The sequence below is a fragment of the Oncorhynchus gorbuscha genome, linkage group LG12 (assembly GCF_021184085.1).
Source record: "Oncorhynchus gorbuscha isolate QuinsamMale2020 ecotype Even-year linkage group LG12, OgorEven_v1.0, whole genome shotgun sequence".
Taxonomy (NCBI): Eukaryota; Metazoa; Chordata; class Actinopteri; order Salmoniformes; family Salmonidae; genus Oncorhynchus; species Oncorhynchus gorbuscha.
The window spans coordinates 72092007-72113133 of record NC_060184.1 but is presented as its reverse complement, the minus strand read 5'-3'; the positions used below and the strand labels follow the sequence as shown (position 1 = coordinate 72113133).

General features: G+C 38.9%; 1 protein-coding gene across 1 annotated transcript in view; it reads right to left on the bottom strand.

Annotated features, from left to right (window-relative positions):
• Window positions 1-13403, bottom strand: part of LOC123991361 (melanoma receptor tyrosine-protein kinase-like) — a 50278-nt gene extending 36875 nt beyond the window's left edge. Inside the window, exon 1 of the mRNA XM_046292872.1 lies at window positions 12822-13403. Coding sequence (XP_046148828.1) covers window positions 12822-12900 — 79 coding nt within the window. The 5' untranslated portion in view covers window positions 12901-13403. The remainder of the gene's footprint in view (window positions 1-12821) is intronic.
• Window positions 13404-21127: the final 7724 nt, after the last annotated feature.

Below are 21127 nucleotides of genomic sequence, written 5' to 3'. Positions count from 1 at the left end.
GTCTTGTTCGGGAAAGTTCATATTTATATCCAAAAATATCATTTTAGATTGGCGTGTTATGTTCAGTAGTTCCAAAACATGCAGTGATTTTGCAGAGAGCCACATGAATTTACAGAAATACTCATTATAAATGTTGATGAAAATACATGTGTTATACATGGAAATATAGATCAACTTTTCCTTAATGCAACCGCTGTGTCATATTCTTTTTCAACTTGACGGAAAAAGCATAATCTGAGTACGGCGCTCAGAGCCCAAAACAGCCAAAATAAATATCTGCCATGTTGCGCAGTCAACATTAGTCAGAAATAGCATTATAAATATTCACTTACCTTTGATGATCTTCATCAGAATGCACTCCCAGGAATCCCAGTTCGACAATAAAAGATTGATTTGTTCCATAAAGTTAATCAATTATGTCCAAATATCTTCTTTTTTTAGGGCGTTTGGTAAACAAATCCAAACACGCGTTCAGGTCCAACCGAACATCGGTCAAAAAGTTCAAAAAGTTATATTACAGGTCGTGGAAACTTGTCAAACTAAGTATAGAATCAATCTTTAGGATGTTTTTATCATAAATGTTCAATAATGTTCCAACCGGAGAATTCCATTGTCTGCAATGGAACGAGAGCTACCTCTCATGTGAAATGTGCATGACTGAGAATGAGGCTGCTGCCAGACCCCTTAGTCAAACAGCTCTCATCCGGCCCCCCTTCACACTAGAAGCCTGAAACAACTTTGTAAGGAAGGTTGACATCTAGTGGAAGCCATAGGAAGTGAAAAATGACCCATATCCCACTGTGTATTCGATAGGGGCTGAGTTTAAAAACAACAAACCTCAGATTTCCCACTTCCTGTTTGGATTTTTTTCTCAGGTTTTTCCCTGCCATATGAGTTCTGTTATACTCACAGACATCATTCAAACAGTTTTAGAAACGTCAGAGTCTTTCCTACCCAATACTAATAATAATATGCATATATTAGCATCTGGGACTGAGTAGGAGGCAGTTTACTCTGAGCATGCTCTTCATCCAAAAGTGAAAATGCTGCCCCCTATCCCAAATAAGTTAATGCAGCTGTTGGCTACACCAGATACCGACTGTTACTTTTGATTTTGCCCCCCCCCCCTATTGTTCAGGGACCATTCCATTTCTGTTTGTCACATGTCTGTGGAACTTGTTCAGTTTATTTCTCAGTTGTTGAGTCTTGTTATGGGGCGGCAAGGTAGCCTAGTGGTTAGAGTGTTAAACTAGTAACCGAAAGGTTGCAAGTTCAAATCCCCCGAGCTGACAAGGTACAAATCTGTCGTTCTGCCCCTGGACAGGCAGTTAACCCACTGTTCCTAGGCCGTCATTGAAAATAAGAATTTGTTCTTAACTGACTTGCCTAGTAAAATAAAGGTAAAATAAAAAATTTAAAAAATGTTCATACAAATATTTACACGTTAAGTTTTCTGAAAATAAATGCAGTTGACAGTGAAAGGGCATTTCTTTTTTTGCTGAGTTTATATGTTTTGACTATGAAAAGTTTAGAATCTAAGGTAACACAAAGTAATTTAGTCTCCTCAACTTGTTCAACTACCACACCATTCATTACCAGATTCAGCTGAGGTCTAGAACTTAGGGAATGATTTGTATCAAATACAATGCTCTTAGTTTTAGAGTTTTATGTTCAGGACCAGTTTATTACTGCCCACCCATTCCAAAACCGACTGCATCTCCTTGTTAAGGGTTTCAGTGACTTAATTAGCTGTGGATGCTGACACGTATATGTTTGAATCATCAGCATACATGGACAAACAGGCTTTGTTTAATACCAGTGGCATGTCGTTGGTAAAAATAGAAACAAGTATAGGGCCTAGAGGACGGCCCTGCGGTACACCAAACCCTACATGTTTGACATTAGAGAAACTTCCATGAAAGAAAACCCTCTGAGTTCTATTAGATGCATAGCTCTGAATCCACAATATCACGGAGGATGAAAACCCATAAAACACATGTTTTTTCAACAGGTTTTGGTCAATAATATCTTCTTATTATCCTTTTCTTTCAACCAATCGTCAGTCATTTGTTTCAGTGTAGTACATGTTGAGTGCCCTTCTTTATAAACACATCCAGAAATAATGTCCTCACTCTATGACTTACAGACTGTTGTCATCTTGCCATTTTCCTGTTTAAACTCATCGAGCTGACCCTGGGAGAACTGCAAACTGTTCTTCAGGTCCTGGACCTCTCTGGTCAGGTCGTCCATTCTTTTATTAGTTGACTCTACCAGTATTTGGACACAACACAACAAGCTATTTTCTTATTGCTGTAACAACTGTTTGTAGAACTCTTTTCGTTTGTTTAAAAGATCCTTCACCTGTGATAGAGAGACCCCACTGTCCTCAACGATACTCCCATTGGATTTGGTCTTTATCATGGTAGCAACGTAGGCTATGCTGTTACTCCCTGCAATTCCAGACAGGGCAGGTCACAGGGAAGATGGAAACAGCAACAAATCCCTGGACAGATAGCAGCAGTCCCAGCAACTGATGCCAACCGCGTCACGGGATCCAAATCAAAAGGTAGCTAGCCAGTAACCAAACTTTTACAATACAACACTTTTTCAGACACTTTCAAAACTTTATAAAACAACAAACTGACGGCTGCCTCATTCAACAGCACTATTTTTTACTGTAGTTTAATCGGTGGGTCTTCTAAGGAGAATGGCTCGATAGCCTGCCTATCTCTGGTACAATAACGTTAGGGGAATCCACCCTGCTGAGTGAGTATGCACAACAGACCTGGGTTCAAATAGTGCTAAAAATCTTTCAAATCTTTTGAATGTTTGCTTGAACCTGCCTTGAGAGCCAGATGGGTTCTGTTGGCACTTTTGGGACTATTCCATTGGTTCAATTGTGCCAGGTATGCTCAGTCAAGCACAGCTAAAAGTATTTCAATATTTTTTACACTACTAGAACCCAGGTCCGGTGCTGTGTGGACAGTGCATGAAAGGTGTTGAAAGGATCTGTTTTTTTAATTTTATTTTGCATAAACAATCCCACGAGGCACTAATATAAATATGCTGTGGACTGATAAAAAATCGAACTCTTTCTCCCCTAAAGCCCGCAGATGAAAAGCGTGTAAATCTCAGTGGCAGGCAGTGGACTGCATTTGAAGTAGCAGCACACGGCTCAGTTAATTGGCCAACAGATTTATCCCCTGTGTTCCCCTGTCAAGGCCAGAGAACTTGGACTTTCTGTTGTTTACCCTCATTCAAAAGGCTGTCGACCCCGTTTTCTGTGTTTGGCCGTTCAACCCTTGGTTTTATCTTTAACACTTTTTTCTTTCACCATGGTCTTCTTTATATATCCCTCTCTCTGTGTCTACTATGGGAACGTGGTATCAGCAAGAATAGAGGGTGGTACCGATTCCGAATGTTTTTTTTTAGAGTTTTACCATCTGTTGAATTATAGGGGTGTGTTTGGCTAGCTTGGGTGCCAGTCTGTTTTGGCTTTAGCTAACTAGTTGTTGTCTTGCATTGGCAAGGCATTGATATGGCTAACGTTGTTGAATGCAGAAACAGTCAAGTGCCTTGGCTAGTGCCTGGCAAGCAACCAAGTAAAACCAAAGTTTTAACATGTTAGTATGCATAGGCCTACATAGCACGCTACTACTTTTCTAAATTAAATAATCAGGAGAAATCATATTCTTGTGACTCTAATTTGACTTGATTACAAGAATCAGTTTTAAGGCATAATCTATAACCTGTCCCTCTACCATTTAACTGCATTCCTCTAAAGACAAAAATGGATGTACCAATTCCAGATTATCTCTGTAACGGGAATGAACGTTGAAATACTGATGCTGTAAAGTTGCATGACTATTGTACCAATACACAATGCATGCATAAACACAAATTAATTGGTCGTTTCCCGCAAGAAAAGGCAACTTTGCACTTGTTGGCACATCCCTCACCTCAAGTGTGGGTCATCAATTCACAACCATTCAGATCAGTATAAAAATAACACAGCTGCAGTCTTGGTGTCTATGCCCTAGTCAGACTCTACAATTGATGTATACACATGTATATTAGCAACCTGGGAAATCACTTTAAAATACAGAACACACCTTTCGTGTAAGTCCAACATTGGTCAAACAAACCTTTTGGGGGGGGGCAAATCAATAGGATTTACAGGATGTTATTTACATTGAAGCCCACCACCAAGCGTCACAAGAACGTTATTGATTTTGATCTAGAGCAGAAATTCTAATCTGTTTTTCTCCTCCTCCCACATCAAGCACAGGAGTCAAGTGAGCCATCTATCACTTGTTAAGTACAGTACATGTTCTTTGACAAACCCCTGCTATGGCAGTTCAGGGATGTTTGATTTCAGTGAAGACTGGAAGGTGAAATCTGTCAAAGTCAACACTGAACTGAGGCAGAGGCAGGTGACCCTGATGTTTCAACATGGCAATGAGGATAAAAAAAAACAGGCCTTGTTTGTCAAAGCAGGAAGGAAGATTTAAATGGGAGGAAACAAACATGAGTAAAATGGCAGGGAATTGGGTTGAGGAAACATAATGAATTAGATCTTCAAACATATTAGCTTACTCTGTCACACATCCAGTAAGTCACAAATGCATTCACTCCTTCACAGACTCACTGTGCTGTCTCCCTTCTGACTTTATTTTGGATTCATTTCCTGTCTTTTGTGAAAAATAAGGTGTGGTTCACTACGCAATAGTAATCTTAGATCCAGATTCATTCTAAGAATTGGGTCTAAGTTGAGTCTTTCACAAAAAAACCGTAATCTGCTTTCTGACACCTGTGCTGAAACAGCAAGAGGGGTATGTCACTCTCTTAACGAATAGAAGGGCTTTTTAGCTTCTTATCTCAATAGGAACACAAAATCTGTTCTCTTCTAGGTGAATGTCTCGCATTTAATCACCATGACTGACTGGTATGAATAATTTACATATGAAAACAACACTACATAAGAAGAATCAACTCAGCGACAGGATTTTTGTTTTTCCCCAGCAAGCCAGTATTTCACAACACTTTGGACTCGAGATTTTGAGATCTGGCTTTAGATGTCTCCCACAGAGTATGTAGCGAGAGACAAGAATATTATTCACTGAGCAGTTCCCCTTTCAGTAAATGTTACCAACAAAGACAGGAAGGTGTACCAGCAGCTTTATATTACATTGTTTAGAAAATGAAATTAAGGCTGCTTTAAATGAGATAGTGCAGTTAACGAGGAGGTGGAACATACATGTATAGAAACACGATTCAGATGAAATAAGATAGCATAATGGTTTATTTGTTACTACAGAAGTGTTTTCTAAAATTCATATTACATGTCAAAAAGGACCATACATTCACAGTGTGTACGGTGTATATTTGAGTTAAACATGTTTTGACGCTGACAGGATTCAGGCAATTTGAAGAAAACAACTGTATAACACCAATTTTATGATAGTATACTGGAAACTCAAGACAAGTGAGAATCTCTACTCCAGGGGCAGCCAGCACTCTTCCTGGAGAACTACTGGATAGGCAGGTTTTTGCTCCAGCCCTGTCCTAACACACCAGTATCAGCTTCGTATCTTGATTAGTAAAATTCCAGTGTAAAGCATGACTGGGGGAAAAGCATTTCCAGAGTGTCAAGCATGACTGGGGGAAAAGCCTTTACAGAGTGTAAAGCATGACTGGGGGAAAGGCCTTTCCAGAGTGTAAAGCATGACTGGGGGAAAAAGCCTTTCCAGAGTGTAAAGCATGACTGGGGAAAAAGCCTTTCCAGAGTGTAAAGCATGACTGGGGGAAAAAGCCTTTCCAGAGTGTAAAGCATGACTGGGGAAAAAGCCTTTCCAGAGTGTAAAGCATGACTGGGGGAAAAAGCCTTTCCAGAGTGTAAAGCATGACTGGGGAAAAGGCCTTTCCAGAGTGTAAAGCATGACTGGGGGAAAAAGCCTTTCCAGAGTGTAAAGCATGACTGGGGAAAAGGCCTTTCCAGAGTGTAAAGCATGACTGGGGAAAAAGCCTTTCCAGAGTGTAAAGCATGACTGGGGAAAAAGCCTTTCCAGAGTGTAAAGCATGACTGGGGAAAAAGCCTTTCCAGAGTGTAAAGCATGACTGGGGAAAAAGCCTGCAGACCCAGCAGCCCTCCAGGAGGAGGGTTGAACACTCCTGTTCTATTTTAAAACACCAATGTCTGTAGTTATTTCTGGACATAAGTACAACATCAACAAATGTGTTAAATATTAGCCTGACCATGATCTTTTTAAACAGAGACATTGGTTTAATAATGCCTACAGTACTTCTCCTGGGAAAGTGGTGGTTTTTTCCCAAACAAAATTAATGCAGCATGATCTGTCCCATAAATTACTTTTATGATGATGTGCCAAATTAAAATAATGAGATCAAGCGCAGGGGACAACACAAAAATGTCTGTCTGCTAATGTACAATTAGATAGACCTATACCGAGAAGTGTTTGCACAAGGTGCAGAGTTTACACTTGGTTTTTTAAAAATCTAAATGATAAAACTCTTCATTTTACAGTAAACATAATTTCATCTATATTGTATAATTTTGTTCTGATCTGAATGTACAACTTTTTTTAAAATTCTCTGGTTAATTTCCCTCATTTACTTGCCAAATAAGACTGCAGAGCTATTTCAATAACGAGTCCAGTAATGTTCAAGCAAAATAAGTCCATTGCAATTCAGCCAACAGATCAGCTGTGATTAGTGAGATATAATGCTATTGGACTAACACTGATAAGTGTTACAGAGTGGACACACTCCCAAGTGACCTCCCCCTGGGTGATACATTTGGATAATCAGGCTTGAAAACATTGTTCACACACTCAATAACAGATGATGCCTAAATGGCTAACAAGTTCTGTATTTACATTGTTCTTGAAATTGTATGTGGCATCAAATCCATTTCCAGTAAATAGTGATTTACGTGATTTATCTCAAAAGGTCGATTTAGTCTTGTGAAAACGGCAATGAGAAAGCTTGGCTTCTGGGTTGGAGAGGACTTGTAGTTCTGGGAATAGCCAACGTATGCTTGAGAAGACCCTAGAGCCAAATGCCAACGCTGGACAGTGCCCTTGTTGCGCCATAGACATAGGTGATTAGTACTAATGCTGTTGACACTGAAGTATTTAGGCAGATTATTGAAATCCATGCTAAACAACACTAAAACAATAAAAGCCAAGTCATGGAAGAAGAAAAACAAATATTGAAGTTATTTGTTGACCAGCTTGGATGCTGTTCAATTTACTGTCATATAGTGTCGTAAATATGGGACCTCTTTCTGTAACTCTTTGTGGAGGGAGGTGTAAAGCTAAAATCTTGCTATATCCACTCGGGTCTTAGAAATTAATTATAAACTGTATACCTATTGATTCTTGAAGAATATAACTTATTTGCTCATTTGCTTATTTAATGGTCGAAGCCCATTAGAACTCAAAATATAAGTTTGTTTACTCCAATGGTTGTAAACCATGTAAATGTAAACAAACACTGCATAGTATCCAAACATGGTTAAAACTATCATTTTGATATCATGGATGGTCAGTCCTTGCATCCATAGCTCTGTCTTAATTTGAGAGTGGTTACCTTTCACCAGTGCCGTCCCTCAGCTTTTTATGTTAACAGAGGTGGGGTGGCTGCTTTGTTATTGTTTAAAGATTCTAGCATTAATCTTGATGCACCCATGCCGTTAGCGTGATCATTTTCGTCAACATCCGCTGAATTGCAGAGCGCCAAATTCAAATTAAATTACTAAAAATATTGAATTTTCATGAAATCACAAGTGCAATATAGCAAAACACAGTTTAGCTTGTTGTTAATCCACCTGGCATGTCAGATTTAAAATTTAAAAAAATTCAGTGAAAGCATACCAAGCGTTTATGTAAGGATATCTCTCTCAGCAGACAAAACATTACAAACAGCTAGCAGCAAAGTAGATTGGTCACGAAAGTCAGAAGAGCAATAAAATGAATGGCTTACCTTTGATAATCTTTGGATGTTTGCACTCACGAGATGCCCAGTTACACAATAAATGTTCCTTTTGTTCCATAAAGATTATTTTTATATCCGAAATATCTCCATTTGGTTGGCGCGTTATGTTCAGAAATCCACAGGCCCGAGCAGTCACGACGGAGCAGACAAAAATTCCAAATAGTATCCGTAAAGTTCGAAGAAACATGTCAAACGTTTTTTACAATTAATCCTCAGGTTGTTTTTACAATATATAATCGGTAATATTTCAACCGGACTGTAGCTTCTTCAATAGGAGAGAGAGAGAAAATGTCTGCTCCACTCTGTTGGTACATGCAAAACGCTGCTGACACCCAGCCATCCAATGACGCGATGTGATCTTTCTTGCTCATTTTTCAAAATATAAGCCTGAAACTATGTCTGAAGACTGTTTACACTATGTGGAAGCCATAGGAAAAGGAATCTGGTTGATATCTCTTTAATTGGAGGATAGGCATGCAATGGAACAGGGAGAATCGTTTCTCTTTGGCACTTCCTGGTTGGATTTTCCACAGGTTTTCATCTGCAATATCAGTACTGCTATACTCACAGACACTATTTTGACAGTTTTGGAATCTTTAGAATGTTTTCTATCCTAATCTGACAATGATATGCATATTCTAGATTCTGGGCCTGAGAAATAGGCAGTTTCATTTGGGTACGTTTTTCATCCAAACATCAAAATACTGCCCCCTACACTCAAGAGGTTTTTAAGGTTCCTCCAGTCAAACTGATTAGGTGTCTTTTAGATAGTGGTCTAAAGAACATGTACAAGAAAATGTCAATAACATTCATACCAATCAAAATGTTTCACTCATCGAGCTTTTAAAAAAACAAAATTTGATTGAAATTTTGACAACTTCCTTTCAATGTACTTCGATACTTAGGCCTCGATTCAGTATCTATCACTGAAGTTCAACATTACAGCATGATTGAAAATTAAAGGCAACGTTTTTTTTAGCGGAGACTGCATTCATGGTAAACGCATATCTCGGCTCAATCAGAAAACACCTTCACATTTCTATTACATTTCAGCAATCCAGATTGAATAGAGCCCATACTTTCATGATTTGAAACAGAGGCGTTACAAGCATTCCAGGTAGGGTTAGAGTGCACAGTTTGATGGGTAGAAATACTGTCATAAATGGAGCCTAGGGAAATGCAGTCCAGAACATGACGCCACACGTTTTTGGAACAGGTGAGGCAGACGAACATAAAGGAAAACTCCACCCAAAAACTATCTTTTGGAGTTTTCCTTTAACTGATTTTCTAATCTTGAGGAAGAAAGAAAGAAATGTTTCTTTTTCTCAAATGGATTGCTTTCGTTCAAATGTTTTGTGATAACTTTGTGTTGTTGATAAGCAAGGTCACAATTAAGGCGAGAGTTTACTGTCTTAGCATTGCATTTCAAACTGAAATACTTGATACTGTATGTGTTTTTATGAACACCTGAACCAGACACAAAGACTTGACATACAGACAGGATATATAGAGGATGTCCACACGAAGGCCATTTTAAACCCAATTACTTATGTCACAAACTGTCGGAACGAGTTCCACCTTACCTTCTCATTCTATAAAATAATTCCAAATCAGTTGTGTGTCATATCTGGAGTGTTGTTTTAACTCTTCCCCTGTACAATAGGTGAGACCTTTGGTGAGCCATAACACCACACCATTACAGTATGCTCCGTAGGGTTCTTAAAGTCCTGGAATGTTTGCAACCTGCCTGGATGTTCTGTCAATGGATTAAAAGCTGTTACATTGACTGTGTGACTCATTAAAGACCTACTACAGCTTTGCAGGACTGTCATTCTAATGTGTTTAGGTCTGATGAGCTCTGAATGGCTGGCTGCTTTGACTGTTTTTAAAACTGTTCGAGGCCACAGACGGAGTGGAGTAACAAAACAAAACCCATGACGCCCCTTGACAAAATAAAATGACGATTAAATGCAGACAGCTGCCATTGAGAGTCTGGCAAGAGTTTTAGAGAACAATAACATTCATTGAATCAAAACAACAGCAAATGTTACTTCAGCATCCCTGGTATAAACTGAACCAGTGTCATATGAACAAGACATTCCTAACATCAATTTGAGATGGGTCTTCCAATCAACTCTATGCACATTCTCTTTACGTGAATTAAATAACTGTGTTCATTTTATCAAGGACATTGTTACATTGCTATTATCACTCAGTTAATGAATTCTAAAAAGATATTGAGAACAGACCACAATTACACTGACATACTGTACCAACGATCCTTATTATTAACAATACTAATTCTGTACATGTTTTCTTAAAGGTCTGTGTTATAGTGGAAACAGAGGGAACATTCCTAAGGAGTCAAGTTTATGACACAGGAACAGTCTTATCAATTCAGACAATGTACTGAAGATGAACACTAATTGACACACACACACACACACACACACACACACACACACACACACACACACACACACACACACACACACACACACACACACACACACACACACACACACACACACACACACACACACACACACACACACACACACACACACACACACACACACACACACACACACACACACACACACACACACACACACACACACACACACACACACACACACACACACACACACACACACACACACACACACACACACACACACACACACCAGGATAATTTGGGTGTGGGCATTAAGCAAGGGTCCTTCCAAGATATTGAAGCTGTTGTGTCAGACCAGACAAAGAAAAGGAACCGTCAGCTATTCTGACTCAAAAAAAGAACAATAACTCAATTATTTTATCTCGTGATGAGAGATCTTTTAATTACAGAAACAAATAAGAAAATCATGACAGCATTATATAGCTCAATTATATAGCTCAATTATATAGCTCAATTATATAGCTCAATTTGAATCCATTTTAGTAACTAAAAAGGAAAATCTTCCTTCCCTGGTGCTCAATAGATTATTAAATAAATCAGACTTTATAATGGCTCATTGTAGAATTTCCAAGTCCCTACATTTCCATCAAACACAACTTGCGAATTCGTCCCGGCAGAACATGCTCTTTCTTCTATATCACAGTTTATAAATGACTGCTAAATATGTCTAATGTTGCTTTTTTTTAAACCAGTGATTTTTTAACACTCTCTGTATGACGGCACATTAAATTGAGAAATGTAAAATAGAATAGAATATATACTAACATGTTCCATCCATTTTGGTTAGAATGGAAATGCCTTTTGCCCAACACCCCCAAACAAAACCCCAACCAGATCACACATATCCACAACCTGCTAGCAAACAATCTGCTGTGTTTTGACAGACAGCTAACACTATGGCCAGATTAGAGGGTCTCCTACTGCAAGTGGAGGTCCACAGGGGAGCCAGGGGGACATGGGGCAGTCCCTGCTCCATAGGGGACAGCCGTCTGTCATCACCACCATCTGGACTGGAGACAAACTTTGGCACAACACCGTTCCAGAATTTGTCTCCTCTTTCCCAGGGTTGGCGAATGTGCCAAGACAGTTTAGACAAGGAGGAGGGTTGGACAGTCCCACAGCAGCTTTGCAACTCCTTGTGGGTTACTTATGTCCATTTTACATTGACATTTGAGTCATTTAGCAGACACTCTTATACAGAGTGACCTACAGGAGAAAATAGGGTTAAGGGCTTTGCTCAAGGGCTCATCGACACATTTTTCACCTTGTCGGCTCTAAGTCTACTTTTTGGTTACTGACCCAATGCTCTTAACCGCTAGGCTATCTGTCGCTGGGTAAAAAATAAATAAAGATGACTTTTGCATTTTAATTTGAAGTTTGAGGTGTAATGTTTGATGTGTAAGGAGTGAAGCATTTTACCACTGTGTGATCCAAATTTTGCTTAATTTATTGTGTTTCTGTTCAGAATATGAAAATTATTATTTTGCTTAGAAATAGACTTAAATTAACTGTCCAGTGAAAATCTAAAAAGTTCCTATTTTGTTAACTAATAATGTTGTTGACGCATCATATACTCGTATTTGTAGCCAAAGTATAAATTGGAGAGAAAAAAAACATAAAAAAAAACCCACCTCAAACTTGTATCTCAAACAGACTATTTAAAAATGCTTGCTATTTCTTGATAGAGGATGATGTCATCCTCCTGAGGAGGACGAGCTGGCCAATCAACAGTCTACTTGCGTTAATATTTTTAATAACGGTATACGCCCACACCATTCCAACATCAGAAAACATGCTTTTTAATATACTTAATGACATTTTTTGGGGGGAAGGAAAACTATTTTATTCATATTCTTATGAATTATAGGTCATATTTAATAAAAACCTGGAAACACTGGACAATTACTTTAAGACAGTAATGCAGTGACAGGAACAACATTGTAGAGCTCTATGTAAATATCTGAAGACATGAGGTAGGTGTTCAGAAAGGTAGGCTAAATAGCTTGCATATGTCAATACTATACTATACTATTAATAAAAAATAAAAAAATTAAGTGCAATTTATTTAAGTGTATCAGTCGACATACATACTACTGTGTATATTTTTCTACTGATCCATAGAGAGAGTTGCTTTTGAAATCATGTAAAACTTCTTCAGTATTATTAGGCAACATGCTGTCGGTGTCTCCTAAAAAAATTATATGTTATACTGTGGTATATCCAGAAGAATTGTCATTCATAGTTGTATATCATTCCGTTCAAGTAATTAGCCTAGACTGGCCTACTATTCCCTACTATTTTCCCATTTTCCCAAGCATATACGTGTAAAAGTCGGTCTCACACTTACCTTTCTTGTCCGCTGTCAGTGTCATGCTGCAGCCCAGGCTGAACAAGGCAGCAATAACTATTCCACTTTCAGGTCGCATTGTTTCCAAAATGTGTTATATTCAATGAAATTGCAGGAGAAACTTGTCCATAGTCTTGGGCGAACAAAACTAAGTTTGTGTGATGTATCTATCCCCGTTTTACGTCCAGGGGGAGGTAATAGGTGTAGCCTGTTTGGGTGGGACTTAGTTGCGCTGGCTCTCTCTCTTTTCCCGGAGAAGGGTCCTCTCTTTTCTTCCTCCAGAATAGCAGTCAGAGCAACTTTCAAGTGTTTTGACGTCATTCGGAAGGAGGATCGTTCGACAGCAATGCAGGTAAGTAGAAAGTTATTACAATCATTGCCTTTCACAGTCATAGGCTTTGCCTCAAATATTTAAACCTTCAAATAACATGTTGTTTCGGTTGTTTATGTTCGTATTGTAAAGTAGACTATGTATGACTAGGCTACTTTATTGCAAGCTATTGTATAAGACACCAGTTTGTTTGTTGAAGATGTTTGTTATTGTTATTATGTTATTATGACATTTCAGCTCACTCACAATGGAATGTCAGTAAACACCGTCTTATTCCTTAAAATGTGCATCGTCAGGTGGTCAGATGTGAAATGCAGACTCAGGCTATCACAACATGCCCTTCTATGGTGAGTGACAAGATCTGTTGTTGAGCAGGTCAACGAACTCTGTATTCCATTGCAGCCTGGTCTCATAGACTAGATGTAACATAGTAAATGTAAATCCGGAACACTTAAATTAGTATGATACTGTTTGGTATGGTTACATAAGATAGATGGTAACTTAAGGGATGGGATATAACGTGAAGATCTAGCATCCCAAAGGCTGTGCGTTCGAATCTCATCACGGACAACTTGAACATTTTAGCACCTTTTCAACTACTTACTACATTTTAGCTACTTTGCAACTACTTAACATGTTAGCTAACCCTTCCCCTAACCATAGCCTTTTTAGCTAACCCTTACCCAAACACTAACCTTAACCCTTCAATTTAACTCCTCAACGTAGCCCTAACCTTAACCCCTAGCCTAGCTGACATTAGCAAGCTACATAGCTAATGTTAGCCACCTAGGCAGAATTCTTAACATATTATACTTTTTGCAAATATTTAATATATTGTACATTTGGCATATTCGTAACATATAATACGAATTGTAATTCGTGTGATGGACAGCCACAAATTAATACATACCATATGAAACGTAGCATATATTACTAAATGGAGTGTCTCTGATTTACGTACAGAATCATTCAAAATGCTCTGAGACCAGGTTGTTCATTTGGATATGGTAAAATAATAAGATCCTGAGAAGGCAAACCTGGTGAAGACCTCTAGATTTGACAAGCTCTCATGAATCACAAATGCTGCGGGTAACTTCAAATAAACCACAAGTGCCACCCTCCTCCTGCTCCAGGCAGGTAGGATTAGTTTAAATTCTCCTCTCAGCTACTGTCGTCTACCTTTTTTCCTGCACGTCAGGAAACGAGGTTTAAAAAGGCTTCTACAGTTTGTAATTTCCACTTTAAAATGTCAGACATGATTTGCCCTAACAAAAAATGTATCAACCCCTACAAAAAATGTCCATTAATTATAATTCACATAATTCATATTTCCTGTTGCTGCAGGATTATTTTCCTGCTATAGCAAACTGGTTCAAATTAAGATCATACATCTCTAAGTATTATTCTAAAATAATAATAATAATGATACTAACACATTTAATTTGTTAAGAAATTCGCTCACACCCAAGGTTCTGAAGAAAATCAAAAAGACAATTATAATAAGAACAATCCAAAACACAGAACATTGTAAACAGACAGCAATCAAAGCTTTATACAGGTGTCGTCAGATCCGGTGGACAGGAGAACAAAATTAACATAGGACCTTGAAAGCGTTTCTGAACAGCTCTGTCTTTAGCTTGTGTCTTAAACGAGGCCAGAGACTCTGCAGCCCTGACAGTGGCTATAAGTGCGTTCCACAGCCGAGGAGCTGCACATCTCAAAGCCCTGTCACCCATAGTTTGTAGTTTGCTGTGAGTCTGCTGAAGGGAGACTGACCTGGAGGAGTGAAGGGTGCGTGTGGGGCAGGAGGGTAGGATGAGGTTCAGACAGGTACTTGGGACCAGAGTCGTGCATAGCTTGGTAGGTATGAACCAGGATTTGAAATGGCAGAACAATACAATGGCAGTTTTGATATAAACCCACACAGCACCAGTCTCCATGAAACGATTTCCTCAATCAAGGGATCGCTTGATTTGGATGACACAACAAATCGGATGTATCAGACATACCATTAAATACTGTAGTCAGATTGCACATCAATGACAAATGTTATGAAAACTGTTGGGCATACAATTCTTTTGTTCTGGACAATTTGTTTGAGATTCAGGAAAAGGCAGGCTGATTGTGCAACCACAGAGCAAGTATATACAAGGCCCTTAATGCAACACAGTGATTAAAAACATTTAAAAAAAAAAATTAAAGAACATTGTGGCAACATACAGCCCCTACTAGGGAATTATATACGTTTATTGTCAATCATGCATTTGATTATGGTTATACATATTATACATATTGTAGTTTAGTGTTGTCACAAAAACAAGTGGGACATGATTCTCAGCCAAAGCAAATGACCTAATCTCCTCCCAGTAGGTATTAGCACTACAATGGTAAAGGGCCCTTGTTGAATCGAGTTACTGTACAGCACAGTTAGAACTTTAAGATGTATGAGTATAGCAGTGGTTCACTGTACAGCACAGTAAGAACTTTAAGATGTATGAGTATAGCAGTGGTTCACTGTACAGCACAGTAAGAACTTTAAGATGTATGAGTATAGCAGTGGTTCACTGTACAGCACAGTTAGAACTTTAAGATGTATGAGTATAGCAGTGGTTCACTGTACAGCACAGTAAGAACTTTAAGATGTATGAGTATAGCAGTGGTTCACTGTACAGCACAGTTAGAACTTTAAGATGTATGAGTATAGCAGTGGTTCACTGTACAGCACAGTAAGAACTTTAAGATGTATGAGTATAGCAGTGGTTCACTGTACAGCACAGTAAGAACTTTAAGATGTATGAGTATAGCAGTGGTTCACTGTACAGCACAGTTAGAACTTTAAGATGTATGAGTATAGCAGTGGTTCACTGTACAGCACAGTTAGAACTTTAAGATGTATGAGTATAGCAGTGGTTCACTGTACAGCACAGTTAGAACTTTAAGGTGTATGAGTATAGCAGTGGTTCACTGTACAGTACAGTTAGAACTTTAAGATGTATGAATATAGCAGTGGTTCACATCCGGTCTTGTCAACTTTCCTTGAAACTTGTGTAAAGGCAAGATTTTAGATTTGATGGTGTTTTATGTTTTTTTTAAATCACATCAGCTCATATTTTATTTGTCACATTCGCTGAATACAACAGGTTTAGACTTTACTGTGATATTATTGCTTATGAGCCCTTTCCAATGATAAAACAATTATTACAAATATATAAATAACGCAAGAGTAATAAAATGCATAATGATGAAGCTATATACACAGAGTACCAGTACCATATCTCTGTCCAGGGGTACCAGGTATTTGAGGTAAATATAGTATGTATTCTGAACAAAAATATAACTATTTTAAAGTTACAGTTCATATAAGGAAATCAGTCCATTGAAATAAATAAATGAGGCCCTAATCTATGGATTTCACATGACTGGGAATACAGATATGCATCTGTTGGTAACAGATACCTTAAAAAAGGTAAGGGTGTGCATCAGAAAACCATTCGGTATCTTGTGTGGCCATGATTTGCCTCATGCAGTGTGACACATCTCCTTTGCATTGAGTTGATTAGGCTGTTGATTGTGGCCTGTGGAATGTTGTCCCGCTCCTCTTCAATGGCCGTGTGAAGTTGCTGCATATTGGCGGGAACATGCTGGAACACGCTGTCTTACACATCAATCCAGAGCATCCCAAACATGCTCAATGGGTGACATGTCTGGTGAGTATGCAGGCCATGGAAGAACTGGGAGATTTTCAGCTTCCAGGAAATTTGTACAGAAGATCCTTGCGGCATGGCATGACAATGGGCATCAGGATCTCGTCACGGTATTTTTGTGCATTCAAATTGCCGTCGATAAAATACAATTGTGTTCATTGTCTGTAGCTTATGCCTGCCCATACCATAACCCAAATGCCACCGTGGGGCACATTTTAGAGTAGCCCTTTACGGTCCTCAGCACAAGGCGCACCTGTGTAATAATCATGCTGTTTAAACAGCTTCAGGACAAGCCACACCTGTCAGGTGGAGAAATCACTAGCAGGGATGTAAGCAAATTTGTGCCCAACATTTGAGATATATCAGCTTTTTGTGTGTATGTAACATTTCTGGGATCTTCTATTTCAGCTCATGAAACATGGGGCCAACACTTTACATGTTGCGGTTATATTTTTGTTTATTGTACATGAAGATAGGGTAACTTGATTTGGCATTAGGATAGTTAATAATAATAATAGTAAAATAAAGAACTGAGTAACATCAGCCAATGATAAGTATGAAAGTATGTGTGTGTGTTTGCGTATGTTTGTTTGCTGGATTGTAGCAGAAGTCTTTGCCAATTTTTCAGGCCTTCCTCTGACACCGCCTGATATAGAGGTCCTGGATGGCAGGGAGCTCAGTCCCAGTGATGTACTGGGCTGTCCGCACCACCCTCTGTAGCATTTTGTGGTCGAGGGTGGTGCATACCAAGCGGTGATGCAGCCAGTCAAGCTGCTCGATGGTGCAGCTGTAGAACTTTTTGAGGATCCGAAGGCCCATGCGAAGTCTTTTCAGCCTCCTGAGGGAGAAGAGGCGCTGCTGTGCCCTCTTCACGACTTTGCGGGTGTGTGTGGACCATGTTAATTTCTTAGTGGTAAGGAACTTGAAGCTCATATTTCTCTTCCACAATTTCTCTTCCACAATATAATTTGATGTAAAAGCCACTCTGTTATCACAAACTATTCATAAATCAGACTTGACATAAAATATCGTTTGAGGTCTACTGTGTTGTAAACATGATGCACTCACTGGACCTTCAAAGCACGATGCATTATTAAACTATGTTTGTTCGAGTTTAAAAAAGCTTTCAACATGCGACAAATTACTTTGCGAACTATGCATTTCTGAGTACACAAAGCATTATGGCAAATGGGTTACCGTTGTTATTTTCGTACATTAGGTGACAGTGAATTAAATTAATTTGGAAGTGCCTTCTTAACCACTGAGCGGAAGCAAACCTGCAGACAGAAAATCTGGGCTGAAATATCCACTTTATTGACAATTTAAAACAGAATATGGCCAAGAAATGTGCAGATAACTCATTTAAATATCTCTGTCTTACATTTTATTTACTTGTCTTATAGTTGCTGGGAAATGGCTGTAGTAAAGGACACATAATCCCACATTGCTAAGAAACAAAAACTGTCCAACCAAGTTCATCTGAATCATAATGCTAACAGGTTTATACCACGTGTTCTAACCAGTGTGAGTATCCAGCGGCATGCCTAAGAGCAAAATTAATGAACTACTTTGTCGGAATGTTTTCTTGCAAGTGTTTTGTTCAAATCACAACCTGCAGTGTATGATAAGGTAAGAGAAGTCCAGTTGAAAATAAAGTCCCCAGTTGACCAGTTTGGGGGGTGACCTGTATGTTCAAAATGTGTTGCAGTATGTGACCTGCTGTAATATGATACACCATACAACACATCTCAGAAGTTGTTCTTCTTATGGACATTGCTAAACAACATTTGTCCTTAAACACACTGAAATACACCTTTTCCTTTAGAAACCCACAAAGCAGTGCCCAAACATGCCTCTGTACTTAACGCTTTACAATAGAGAATGACAGTTAAACTTTTTTTCGGGGAATGAGTGAATCATGGTATTCACCTGGAAATATCCTGTCAGTCAGAGCAAACATTGGGTCAATGCTGGAAGACGAGTTTCTCTTCAAGACCTCTTTCATCTGGTTCTGTGGCACATCAGATGAACCCACACCTACAGGGCTGAATGCCAGGGTTGGGAGTCAATTCCATATTCATTTCAAATACAATTCTTGAAGTGGAGAATATATATTCTAGTATCATTTCAACTTGTATTTCTATATCGCTCTGGATAAGAGCGTCTGCTAAATGACTTAAATGTAAAATGTAAAATGTATATTTCCAGGATACTGTAGCTAGGCTATCTGAACAGTGAAATGATCAGTCGGAAAGCCTGATGGAGTTAAATTCAAATTGGAATTTGTGGAATTGTAAGGGATAATATTTAATAACGAGTTACATTCTTGAAATGTACCTAACATTTGAGTTGAGAAATTTAATTATCTCTGAATTCAAAGAATGACCTGGAATTTGAATTGAATTAAATGGAATTTATAGGGAGAGGGAATTGAATTAAATGGAATTTACAGGGAGAGGGAATTGAATTAAATGGAATTTACAGGGAGAGGGAAGTTCATTTGAATTAGTGGAATTAATCCCAACCCGGATGAGTACATAAACTGGTTCTGAGGCACATCAGATTGATCCACACCTATAGGGCTGAGTACATGCTCTTTATTTAAAAATAATAATAACAAGAGTAACATGTAAGGGTACTGACACGCTGGCGTTGATGTGCACACTCACTCACTCACTCACTCACTCACTCACTCACTCACTCACTCACTCACTCACTCACTCACTCACTCACTCACTCACTCACTCACTCACTCACTCACTCACTCACTCACTCACTCACTCAAACCTGTGCAAAAACATTCAAGTTGAGACCCCTCAGTGAGATTTGATCATGCATGAAGCACAAGTGGGAAAAGTGGAGGAGAATAAAGAATGAGGGCCAAGAGTTGGCACATGCTCTCACACTCAATACACTATTTTTAAAGCCCAATTCAATTAACCTGCTTTCACCTGCATCTCACAACTTGCACTTACGGCAAATGCACAATTTGTTGTTGTTGTTGGTAAAGCCGGCAGTCATCTGTTCTCCAGTTTTGACAGAGCTAAGTAAACACCCAGATCTGGCAGGCCATGGCATACTCCATAGAGGTACATCAAAATATTATACGTATATTAGTATTACATTGAATACTTGTAAACAATGTTCACTCTAAACTGTGCACTGAGATTTTCTTGTAAGCAGAGCACATTGAAGTAGAATACTATTGCATTGACCAGCACGACTTAAATCCCATATTCTACACAGACCAGTGCACCATAACCAATCAGAGCTGCAGTAGGCCTACATGCAAATAGATCATTGCCTTATATGGATCTATGCCATTTACAAAACATGTATATTTCTAGACATCTTTGAAAAGCCAGTCTGGTTACATGTAAAGAGCTTTCTTTTTGTCTTAAAGGGGCAGTATTGTATTTTGAGACGGTCTTGAATACGCTAAGTAGCCAATAGGCAGAGCACAGCATAATTTGTCTGATTCTCTGTAATAACTGTATGGGAATAATAATACATTTTATTTTGTAAAGTGGTTTCTTGCATCAAACATTTTCAGTCACCTTGTCTGAAGGACGAGTGGATAAACAGGTTCATGTCAAGCCCTGCATGTTTTTTTCTCCTCAAAAGTCTCATGGAATGTCGGCCGACATTGAACACCACACATTGGCTGCTACTGCAGGCTGAACGATAAAACAGCTATTTCCATGTTAAAATGTTATGAGATGAGTTTTTCTCCATTGTTTTTTTTATTGTAGGCCACTCTGGTAGAGCTGCATTATGATCAAATAGACAAAATAGCCTACTTGGCCACTTTTAAAACTGTAACTTAAAGCGGGTACAGCCTCTGTGTTCACAGTAAAATTGTAACTTAAAGCGGGTACAGCCTCAGTGTTCACAGTAAAACTGTAACTTAAAGCGGGTACAGCCTCAGTGTTCACAGTAAAACTGTAACTTAAAGCGGGTACAGCCTCAGTGTTCACAGTAAAACTGTAACTTAAAGCGGGTACAGCCTCTGTGTTCACAGTAAAACTGTAACTTAAAGCGGGTACAGCCTCAGTGTTCACAGTAAAACTGTAACTTAAAGCGGGTACAGCCTCAGTGTTCACAGTAAAACTGTAACTTAAAGCGGGTACAGCCTCAGTGTTCACAGTAAAACTGTAACTTAAAGCGGGTACAGCCTCAGTGTTCACAGTAAAACTGTAACTTAAAGCGGGTACAGCCTCTGTGTTCACAGTAAAACTGTAACTTAAAGCGGGTACAGCCTCAGTGTTCAC